Source organism: Sardina pilchardus, chromosome 1 (genome assembly GCF_963854185.1).
Source record: "Sardina pilchardus chromosome 1, fSarPil1.1, whole genome shotgun sequence".
NCBI classification, from domain to species: Eukaryota; Metazoa; Chordata; class Actinopteri; order Clupeiformes; family Clupeidae; genus Sardina; species Sardina pilchardus.
Genome location: NC_084994.1, coordinates 50,200,150 through 50,212,427, shown reverse-complemented (window position 1 = coordinate 50,212,427; position 12,278 = coordinate 50,200,150). Strand labels below are relative to the sequence as shown.

The 12,278-nt window shown below is 43.3% G+C and overlaps 1 protein-coding gene across 1 annotated transcript; it reads left to right on the top strand.

The window, feature by feature from the left end:
• The first annotated feature begins 630 nt into the window (after positions 1-630).
• znf207b (zinc finger protein 207, b) lies at positions 631-11,578 on the top strand. Its single transcript, XM_062548466.1, has 10 exons — positions 631-991; positions 2,770-2,896; positions 2,995-3,133; positions 4,705-4,881; positions 5,036-5,111; positions 5,213-5,292; positions 5,527-5,675; positions 10,080-10,307; positions 10,549-10,705; positions 10,856-11,578. The coding sequence occupies exons 1-10, from the start codon at positions 951-953 to the stop codon at positions 11,011-11,013; spliced, it is 1,332 nt and encodes a 443-aa protein (XP_062404450.1). The 5' UTR covers positions 631-950; the 3' UTR covers positions 11,014-11,578.
• Positions 11,579-12,278: the final 700 nt, after the last annotated feature.

The following is a 12,278-nucleotide window of genomic DNA, read 5'->3' as shown; positions in this document are numbered from 1 at the left end:
ATTGAATTTTGGCATGTGGCTAGAAGGATGTGTAAACAATGCATTTTAAAAGTAATTTCACAAAAATAACTAAGAAATAATATACATAAACTCAATAATATTTCAGACAGGGGGAGAGGGGGTACCAGAGACCCTCATGGAATAAAATGAATTCATGGGTTTCATCGTCCCTTTCGACAGCTGTAGAAAATCAAGCACCAAGATTATGAATGCAGACTGCATGGTGCTTGATTAACCCACCTGTGGAAAGGGACCTGATGAAACCAGTGAATAGATTAAAACTGTAATACAGCCTAGATGTCTTGTGTAATTATATGTAATTCATAAGTGTAGATCTAACCTGTTACATTAAGAGGCAAATCACTGGCAAACACATTTGCAAACTAGGCCTCATTGTTCCCAGAACTTTGCTGGAAGTTTACCTTTGGCCAAACATTGGCAAACCTCAGGCATTATTTTGTACTGAACTCATTTTTTCCCCACAAATCACTAGTCCCTGTCCACAGGTGTATACAATGAAGCACCTAAATTATGAACACAGACTGAGACTGAATGGTGCTTGATTAATACACCTGACTGTGGACCTTGCTGAACTTTTCATTATCATTTTGTAGGGGAAATGGGGGCACACAAAGTATTTAGAAGTCTCTAGGACAGGCGAACTCAATAGGCTACCTGACACACATGTCCATGAGATGTACAAGTAAAGCTATGAAAAAGGCAATATGTCTCAATAAAACTTTTGGTCTAAAGCCTGGATTCACAGGTAACGTACAGTAAGTTTTAGGCCTACAAAAAACTGAAGGAACCAAATGCACGTGGTTCCGCTTGGACTTCTGGGTAAAGACAGTCGCTCTCAACACGGCGCCATTTTCGGCTGCAGGCACTGTTTGGGAAGTTACTGTTTTAGTCTTGAAATTGTTTGATTTACCAAAATATAGTGATAAGAAATGGGGCGAAAGAAGAAGAAGCAGATGAAACCTTGGTGCTGGTATCCTTTTCAAGGAATTTCACTCTAAGCGTTTCTGAACCCAATGTTTTGTGGTAGAGAACACCCAGCACGTTTTGTGTTGTAACGTTAAGCAAGCTATGAAGGAAATTAGCTTGCTAACGTTAGCTGTACTTACCAGTTCCTGTTAGTGAATTGTGTAGTCTTAACGTTTGTCGGGCATTTGCGTTCTGAGTAAACTATACGATCCATTCCATCAACAGATGTCTCTATGTTGCGGTTTAAACATGTTGATCTGTTTGAAATGATTACACATCGCTTGTTTTCGGGCTCTACTTAGCACTAGCATAATAGGGTAGCCTTACAGCCTAGCCTAGTATGTAGGCTACATTTGTGTTAGCTTCTTTAGTTAGGCACCGTCATGCTAGTGATCCATTCCCCAACCTCGTTGTAACAGTAACGTTAGAGCTAAAGCTACAGGGCTACTATGATACATTGTTATCGAGTGTTCCTAGTTAAGACATGGTATCAAAACAGTGGTTTTAGGTCCGGTCTTTGTGTGCTTGCGTTTGTGTTCCACTCACATGCTTCGTGTGCTGCAGACGTAGTAAGCAGAAGTAACCGGTCTCTAACTAACAAGAGCATAACAATGCAGTCTTTGATACATTGTAACCACGTGTAAATACATCCGTAATTAATTACCATCTCAACATTGTTCTGCTTTCCCTACCTATGAATCTGATTTGTTATGTATGGGTCGGCCAGCTTAACGGTTCGTCTTTTTTGTTTATACGGCTGTTTGGTTCCATACGACCTCATGTAACACTTTATGCAGCTGTGTAACTAGTTAGAGGGGATGCATCCCCTCTATTGAAATCCGGTCGCTTCTTATTAGAGTGCATGAAAATGCACTCTACTGTTATACTGTTTATTCTTATTATCGATATTATTCTTCTTCCACACTTTTTGTGCGTTCAATTCAGCTTCAACCGTTCGACGTAGAGACTTCATTCAAACTGCGCTGCGTAGGTCTTACTTAGGTGACTTCAGCTATGTAAATTTCATCTTTGAAAACTTTATCGTTTATTTTATATGAATTTTTAAAAACATTTTTTCTCCCATAGACTTAACATTGGATTATGACATCACAATGAAGTCGTTAAGCAATTAGAATCTTAAGCCAGGTGTTCAAAGCCACCTGGCAGCAACTCTCTGTCTCAGGCTTTCTGGCTCTCTTAAAGAGTACATATCCTGTTCAACTGTTTACTCTACCCACAACTGTTTCAAAATAAAAGTCCTCACCATTTTTGCATTTTCATGCACTCGTAATTTCCTTGGAATTACATCTCTAGTTATTATTATTATTATTCTTTTTACCTTTTTGTGCGCGCTATTCAGCCCGAACCGCTTAACGTACAAACTTGGTTGAAACACCGTTCCGTAGATCTTCCAAATATCTACTAGACAATCTATTTGACATTTTTGAGAAGTTTATACTTTTTGAGATATTTGTAATTAAAAGTGTATTTTTCCCCCATAGACTTTAATGTAGAATGTGATGTCATAATGGGCCAGAACTCTCAGTTCCCAGTCTAGTTAGAACACTGCCCTGTGAATCCAACTGTCACTTTTAATCAAAGATTCTAGAACAGAGCTCCACTATAGAATCTTTTGCCTCTGGCTCTCCCTGAACTACATGTGTCAAAATAAAAGTCTACCCAGCAGATTGCATCCCCTCGTGTAATTCCTCGGGAATTGCATTTCTAGTCTGATTTGCATTCACATTTCCAAGTGTTCTTCTCTTAACTGAAATCTTAAAGGTATTGCAACAGAGACTTCGATGATGAAAAGATTCTCATTCAGCATCAAAAGGCGAAACATTTCAAGTGCCACATTTGTCATAAAAAGCTGTACACTGGACCTGGCTTAGCTATACATTGTATGCAGGTAGGTCCAATATGCATCTTGCTTTCTTAACAAATTGTTTGCCATTAAGCCTGGATGACAATTGACCATTGTATTAATAATGAATGTCTGCTGTTCAGGTGCACAAAGAAACAATCGATGGGGTACCCAACGCTATCCCAGGTAGAACGGACATAGAGCTGGAAATCTACGGCATGGAAGGCATTCCAGAAAAAGATATGCAAGACAGACGGCGTGTGCTTGAGCAAAAAACACAAGGTACACTCCCACCACCCATGTCATGTGTTTTTTTGTTTTAGTTGGTAACTGGCTTTTATATCATTATTGAAAAATTGCACCTGTCAATTCCACTTGGAACTGTGTAGTTTTGAGCTTAAGGTTGGAAATCCTGTGCCATTGTAAGAATGGGTTTTACGGCTAGTCTTCATCAGATCACCGAAAGACCCCAGTAAGCAAAGGAGGAAGCCTTTATCAATGCCTGCTGCAGAGCAATTGCAAGCAGTAATGGTATCATTACTCTTGTCTAAAGGTCAAAGATGAGAACCGCCCCTATTGTTATTGTTTTCTACTGCAAAGTTATTGGGGGTGCAGGGGTTGTGTTGACACTTGACAGGAAAATTATAATTGAAAATGTACCTTTACATAACATTTGATAACATTAAAACAGTATTTTCTCTCACATTATGCATTTATCTCTCAAATCATGCCACATATAATATGAAGGCCCTAGTATACATCTACGGATGTGGTCTATGCTCTGAATAGATGAGATTCAACCTTTTCCAGCTGCAGCCAAATGTTCAGACCAAATGTACACACCCTTGATAACATCAGAGCTGTATTTTCCCTCATATGTGCTGTGATTTGAGAGAGAAATGCATAATGTAACATGAAGGCCCTAGTATACGTCTACAGATGTGGTCTATGCTCTGATGCAAAATTCAGCCTTTCCAGCTGCAGCCAAATGTTGTCCTTACAGATCTGGCGTGTGGCCTGTGCAACAGTGGATGAGTAGTACAATGCTGATCCTGTAGATGGGAGAGATGCTCGACTGTAGGGCCATACAGCATAGCCGTATGTGTAGAACAATACTCGTTGCTCCTACTTCCATTTTATGGGAACAGGTTAAGCCAATGCTCATGAGCCATTTCATGACCACTGATTGCTATTGTGTAACAATGTGCCATGTTATAGCCTACCTTTCACGTTGAGCATTTCCCCCTTGAAAGCAGACTCCAAGCAGAGAAACTGCATCTGTGGTGTCTGCAAGGTATATTGTTGTTCACCATTGTGTTCAGAGTGCAGACACAGTGCTGTGTGCTCATTGTTTTTAATATTGCTACTTAATCCGTAATGACTGTAGGAATTCTGGCCAAAGTAACGTAACGTGAAGTAGTTTTTAATCTGACAGTCTGCACACATTAATCAGTAATGACGATGGACCAAATTAGTATCATTTTTAGTGGACCACATAAAGCCAAGTTTAATCAGTACGTGTTGCTTTATTGGTCAATTGCTTTGCCCATAGCATCACATAATTTGAGATTTGGTTGTGCTTGCTTATGCTTGTGGCTGAAATCATGAATCTCTCTCACAGGACTAAATATTTGGGCATGGGGCAAGATTTATTTCATTGCCCTACAGCATAAGTCAAGATGAGTGGGTTGCTCACTGTAATGTGCGTGATTGCTTGATGTGGTTTGAGATGTAACGTTATCGTACTTGCAATGTGAGCTACCCTTGGAGTAGTGGGGTGTTGATTACGCTTAAAACAAAGACAAGTTAATTTTTGAGACTGACGTGCATGTTTATACGATCTACTTTGCCAGAAAACCAGAAGAAGAAAAATAACCAAGATGACTCTGATGAGGAGGACGATGACGAGCCTGGACCTTCCTTTCAGCAACCAGTCGCCCAGCCGCAGCCTGGATACGTTCCCCCGATGGCTCAGCCCGGCATGCCCCCGGGCGCCAGGCCACAGGGCATGCCCCCCGCCGGCTACTCAGGTACTCTTGAGAGCCACGCAAGTGGATACAGTAGACAGAGACACATGGGGAGATTAAAGGTAGATGTACGGTAAGACATGGGGAGATGTGCGGTAGACAGAGGGACATGGGGAGATCTAATCTCCTGATGTGTCTTGGTTTTGTGTCCCTGTAGGAATGCCCCCGATGATGCCCGGCATGCCACCCATGATGCATGGGATGCCACCAGGGATGCCAGGCATGCCACCAGGGTGAGTGTTCTGACTGGTTTCTCTGTATAAACTTTTGGGGTTCTCCTTTACTTCCTTACTGGGCATTTAACTTTTGATGTTTTTGTTGTGTTTGTGAGCAGGATGATGCCCATGCATGGTGGTATGATGCCACATGGTCCTGGGATGCCTGGTATGCCCATGATGCCAGGAATGCCTCCAGGTGAGCCGCCACCCTGTTGTGATTCTGATCCTCTCTTTCTCTACCTCCTCTGAGGCACTCTCATTCAGATGGAACACCAGTCTGCTTTGTTGGCATAGTCATATTGTGGCCAGCAAAGCAGTAGTCTTGCCCAATTCAGGCACATTTGCATTCATCAATCCATGATTTCCATCCCTCTGAGCGAGGCGGATGAAGTTGGCAAATCTAAGAGCTCTGTGGGTGTCTCTCCTCCAGGTATGCCACCCCATGTCGTCCGTCCCGGAATGCCTCCCATGGGTCCGGCTGCCCCGGGCACAGCCCCTGGAATGCCCGCCAGGCCTGCGGTGCCCCCCGTCACCGCCCCATCCGCTGTCACTAAGCCCCTGTTCCCCAGCGCTGCTCAGGTACTGTGCCGTGTGCTGAGCTGTGGTAGTCAATACCTCAGCCTGGCTGTTATGTCTTAGTAGCTGATATCCACACTGCCAAATGAAGGTCAGACAGGAATTGCTTCCCAATGACTTGGAGATGAACACATGATGTAGCAAATCGGCAGAATATTGTTCCCTTTGATGAAGTCAAAGATTGGAGCCACTTTCAAACTACTTTAAGCCTTAAAGGGAGAATTCCAGTTTGTACTAAAAAAACTCCATAGACAATTATAATTTTAATGCAGAAGCCCCAATGAGCGAATAGTTTCAGGATCCCAAATCTAATGAAGAAACTGGAATTGAAACTTGTATTATGTTCCTCATACACTGGAATCTGTCTGCCAGAAGGGATGCACCGATACCATATTTTAACACAATTTTTCGCACCGTACAATTTACATTTCTGCACTTGCCGATACCAAGTACTGAGATTTCTACCAGAAAAATAACTATTAGGCATGGAAATTAGTGCTGTTAGTGTTAGCACGTTTATTCAATTAAGGAATAAGCGCAACACGTCAAGTTTTCTTTTTAATCACACGTTAAGATTTGTTATTTTACAGTCACTTGTTCGGTCATCAACAATTCTCTTTGGCAGCTACTGTTTTGATCCTTTGATGCACCCCGTCTTATTCTCAAACTGAAACGGTCTCAAGCGCTTCCTAGTAGACTTCTGCCTCGGTCTTCTCCTGTCGTCATGGAGATAATAAACACAAACAAGAGTTCACAGCCACTGCACATATTGTGACATTTTATTTGAAATGATAAAATATGTTAAATTGATAAAGAAACAGTCTTTGCATCTATATTCTATTTGATACCCAACCATTACATTGTTTTTGGACTTAACATTTTTGAAAATGCAAAATAACAGAGCTGGAAAAGGATCGTCAAAGAACGCAGAGTTGAGTTTTAGCTGTTTTTTAATTGTGGTGCACAGTGTCTGACTCTTCTGTGCATCACAATAGAAAAAATAAATAATAATGCCTAAACTGACAACAAAACAAGTCACCTGGCCTAGACTGTAAGGATCTTTGTAAAAGTGACTCCTTTAAGTGCATAGAGTATGACTCATAGAGCGAGGAAAAGAGAAGTTTGCTACCAAAGCAGTTAGTGAAGGAGACTTATGCATAGTCCGTTGAATTAAGCGGTGATTTCTCGCTCTGAAGTTTTGTCCTCCATCTGCTTGTTCTCACTACAGAGTTTACATTTATTATATTTATCGTCCCTGGTATCAGGGCATCCCTATCTGCTGGATTAGTTATTTAAACGTTGTAAATACTTGCAGAAAAATAAATTGTTCATGTTACTGCGCTGATCACAGAATGTCCCTTTTCAATTAGTGCCACCCAGTGAAGTGTTCCCTGTGGGTTGTAGTCTCAGTCAGCCCCGTACTGTGTGTGGTGGCTGTGGTGTGAGTGACTGGTGTGTGACTGTGCTCTCTCCCTGTGCTCCAGATGGGGCCGGGTGTCCCGAGCACGAGCCCAGCCTCCACGGGCTCAGACCCAGGGTCCACCTCTAAGCCCCTGTTTCCTAGCTCGGCACAAGTACGCACCAGCCTGTGTGCTCGTCTGTGCTGCACTGTGCAGGCATGTGGGCCAGCATGGCCAGGGCTGTGGTTGCAATAGGGCTGCACAATTTATCAAGTTTTCATCAAAATTGCCATTTGAACTCGTGCAACGACCTAATCTCACATGCTGCAAATAATCATGCTGTTTTCAGCTCTGTTTCAAAGATTAATCTAATGTATGATCTCATTAACATCCTCATTGCATGGCAGTCATGCACTTGGCGTGCTCACTCACCAGGTCAGAAGTAGTAGCCAAATCTCAAATATTGAATTGAAGCTTGACTTAAAAAAATTATGCTTCAAATAACTGTCAGGAAAAGCACAATTAGATAAGTTTCCCAAAATTGTGCAGCCCTAGTTTACGTAGAGAACTGTTTTGGCTTGTTTTGTTTTTCTGGTTTTAATGATGAACAGTTTGCTCTTCATAAGAAGTTGAAATAGTTGTGGTTAAGTAGTGCTGCATGTGTGTGTACCAGAGGAGGCTCGTCCATTGAGGAAAGGGAGGACAATCCTCCCTAAACTTTTCAGGGAAATTAAATTAATTAAATATACATATATTTAACCAACTTCCTAACTAAAACAACATAAAACGAATTGCTTTTCAAGCGCAATGTTACTGAAATCAGTCAGATTTGTGAAAGCGACCCCTATCGCAATTGAAAATTACTGCATGGAGGATCTTCCTCCTCAAGACCCCCATTAGCGCCCATTATACACTCTCCAGACCCCCGTGGCTCGTGAATACCATTCAAGTGAATGGCCAAAGGGAGGAAGATCCTCTGCGGAAGTGCCTTCATCAATAAACCAATCAGTGGAGCTCATGCTGCTAATATCCAATCAGAAATGCAGGATAACTGTAGTTGAAGTTGGCATGCCGCAGGAAAATCGAGCATGTGGATCGAAAATTAACTTAATCATTTCAGTTGCTTAGTTGTTAATAAATCAAAAGTTTGATTGAGCATCCAACTTTGTGTCACTCACTGGACTTACAGAGTCAGAACGGCAGAAAGACGTATAAGAAACTCCAATGGTAGCAGGCAGCTAGCTAGGGTAAGTCTGTCAGTTAACTTACATAGCAAAGGAGAGAGCAATGAAAATAGAAAATATATGTTGCCTCATACCTAGTAAATGAATGAATGTCTGAACGAAGACATTTCTGTAACTTTTTAGGTCTAATTTAGTTGAAAACGAATTTAAGCTAATTTTAACAAGATTAACTAGCCATTCTTGTATTGTAGCCTTCACTAGCTGAACGTCATGTTGCTGTTTACACACTGTCAAGCTTTCATGAAAACGTGAGCCTCCATGAGCATATTAGGGGCTGTTGTCTAGGGCTACTTGACTATTGTTTAGCCTAGCCTAAATGTAATGTATGTCTGTCTGTGTTACCGTCTTGGGTTAGATCATGATTGTACAACTGGTTTGGGGGGATCAAAGTAGAGCCTGAATCCTTTGCTTTAGAAGTTTGACACTTCTACCCAGCTGCTCACAATTCACGTTACCAATCGGCTGAAAACTATAAGAAATATTTGCACATTTTCAGTGCATGAATTGTCTTGCAGTAGAGGGGTATAAAACAGTACAGGATGCTAAAATTATACAAACAAGCTGGGGTACAAATAATTGTATTTATTAATTCCAATTTACTTACTTTGGCATTTAATCATATCCATAACCATAATATGGGCTTAACAACTTCCCCTCTGAAAGACCCACCCCCCGTCCCCCCGCGCACGCACCTTCCTCCGTTAATTCTAAAACCACCAGCCGCCACTGGTGTGTACATGCTCTAGTTTGGTCGACCCTATTCTGTATGGGGGTCAGGTGGAATAGGGCATGGGGGGGGGGGGGCTTCTGCTCAACATTTCCTTCTTCAAAATGGTGTTAACGTAGCTGTGACCACTACCACTAGCTGTGACCACTACCACATACTTTGAAACAACAACTCTGACACAAATTACATTGGTTGATGTGTCTGCAGTCCCAAGACTAATGTTAGTTGAGGACATAGCCAGTAAAATATTGACTGGAAAACGATTAAACAAAATTGGTGTGTGACTGGAATCTTCTTACAGATCAACAAAGGTGCCCGCAGGTCTTATGGGCTGGATTTGGTATGCAGGGTGGGAGTTTGAGACCACTGTTCTAGCCTCCTGTAGTCCGATATGCCCAACCAAAAGGACCAGAACCCTTAAAATGCTCTTCTAGGTCTTTTCCACTGACAGAGAACCGGCTCCGTTCCCGTTCGCGAACCACCATTTGAACCGCTCAGAGCTTTTCCACCTAACAAAAGCCGGTTCGGAACGTGGCAAAAAATAGTAGGTGTTTCCTGCAAACCTGAGTGGTTACAGTGTGTCATTGCGCAATTCAGAGAGGAGAAGGCTAAAAGCATGAGTTTTCCGTCCATATTGTTGCCATGAGTAAACAAAACGATTCAACTAGCATTACCCTGCAGATGTTGACTAGCATTTTAAACCGCTAGTTTCTGCTGTTTTATGGGACAACTGGTCTTTTGTTGCAACACTTGTTGATGACTCATCCTTGGTTTGGTTCAAAACTGGTGGAAGTGCGGGCTGGTTCACTAGATAGCACCACGGTTCAAAGAATTCTTAACGCCAGGTTCTGAGGTTCGCTGTCGGTGGAAAACCGCCTTTAGTGAGCCCATTTGATCACTACTCGCAAGAACCCATGCGATGGCCTTTGACTTGTCTAGGGTTATGTGGTGTAGTGCAGCCATGAGGCGCATGCCCCTGGATGTGTGTGGTGAGTTGCGGTGCTCTGGGACTAACAGGTGCGTTCTCTCCACACAGGCTCAGCAGGCAGCAGCAGGGCCGGCCTCCTCGGCCCCCTCCACAGAGCCTCCCAAAGCAACATTCCCTGCCTACACCCAGGCGGCAGCCGCCTCCTCCTCCGCGCCCGCCAACCCCCCTAGCAGCGCCGTGGCCAAGCCCCCTGCCACGGTCTCAAGTAAGCCCGCCACTCTCACCACCACGAGTGCAACCAGTAAGTTGATGCATCCAGATGAGGATATCTCGCTGGTAAGTTCTTGAGTTTTGTGGTATGCCCTTTTTTGACAGTAAGTAAATTAATTGGAGAGGAATGTTTTAATGAAGTAAACTAAAGGAAGCTCATAGTACAGATGAAACAGATGTGTGTTGAAGGTTACTGAAATGCCGATGCGATGTGGTTGTTGCCTTGTCCCCTGTGTGAATGTTGTGGAGCACGTGGGTTGTGTTGTGGCGCGGCCTTGACCCGCTCTTCTCTCCGGTGCCTGCGCAGGAGGAGCGGCGGGCGCAGCTGGCTAGATATTCTCGGCTCATTCCGCGTCCCGGCCAAGCTAGCATGGCCGCCGCCCCAGCTGGAGCTGTGGCGGGCATGATGCCCCCTCAGCAGGGCATGCCCCCCCAGCAGCCGGGCATGAGGCACCCCATGCACGGTAAGAGAGACTGCCGTATTTGGAAATGGCCTTATAATTATAGTAATGATGATGATAATAATAATAATGATACGTGTCTCAAGCCCAAGGCTTTTGATCAGCGAAGCCTAGTGGACATGCAGGAGTGTAATGTTTGTGATTTCTCTCCAGGTCAGTATGGCACACCTCCACAGGGTATGCCAGGCTACATGCCTGGTGGGATGCCCCCATATGGACAGGGAGCGCCCATGGTGCCACCCTACCAGGGGGGACCACCAGGGTCAATGGCAATGAGGCCTCCGGTCATGTCACCCGGTGGACGATACTGATGCAAGCTGTCTTACTAGGTTTGGAGCTTAAACGTTTTCCCCCTCTAGTGTTTTTTTTTTGTTTTGTTTTTTTTAATTAGCCAAACCAATGAACTGTGTTTGAGGGGGAAAAATGCAGCGAAGAGGAAAACTACACACGGAACTCGGATCAGCCATGGCACGCCCCAGTGGAGCAGGGGGACAGGAGAATGGGGAGAGAGGAACTCTTCAGGTTAACACATGTGTGGATTCTCTTCTCTCCTTCAGGTTGTTTAAAGACAGTGTAGTGCAAAGTATAGTGTATGGCAGCGCCCCCTCTCCCCCCATACACACCCGGAGTAGCTCGACTGTGCCACCAGTATCCAGGCAAGTTCTACCAGTGGAATGTGTCTCTTACTCTTAGGTGAAGCCTTCACAGCACCCTTTCAGTGCTGTTGGACTGCAGGTCCCCAACATTATGCTTGGTGAGGGCTTCCAGTTGATGGTTCATTTGTGTCTCCTGTATACAGTAATTCAGGGTTAAATGTCTATACCTCTGTACTGTTTTTTTGGATAATACATTGTAATAAAAATTTGCTTAATTTGGTTTCCAGGTTGTTTGTTTTAGGCGTCTGGGTTTGGGAGAATGGTGCTGTTAGCGTAATGGTCCAGGTTTTATTGACTTGAAAACATGAAAGTGGTTTTGGAATAAAATACAGCCTTTGGAAATAACAGATTTGTACACACTATTATAGTCAGTGCTGCCCTATAATTTGGTTGATGAAACATTTTGTTTGTTTGTTTTTTCAGGAGAGATTTAATGAGCACAGCCAACTTACCGTATGCAAGTACCGTAATGCCGTGTGGTGTAGTCAGTGTAAATGTTTGAGGCATTCAGACTGTTCCCTGCAGTGGGTCCAGTGCAGTGAAGTCTGAGGTGAACAGAACTATTAGTAAGTGAAGTGAACTGATAAATAGCAATCAGAAAACATTTCATGAGTAATGGGGGGGAAGCATTGGTGGCACCAGAATTTATACTTGTATGGGCCAGGCATTTTATGGAGTTATGAAAAAAAGAAAATACAACGCTGCCAATTGTTTGAGTTCATGTTTTATGTAGTGTATTTTTTTAATCCTTCTGCAAACCAGACAGGTTGTTGTCATTGAATGTAAAAATGAATTCGTATTGTCTACTTTTCTTGGAACTGCTGATGCTTCTGGTCAGCATTTCCTGATCCAAAGAGGTGTGAAGTTTACGGTCATGTGTTTACCGCATACTTTCAAAGAAGAGTTCTGTTGGTTCTCTC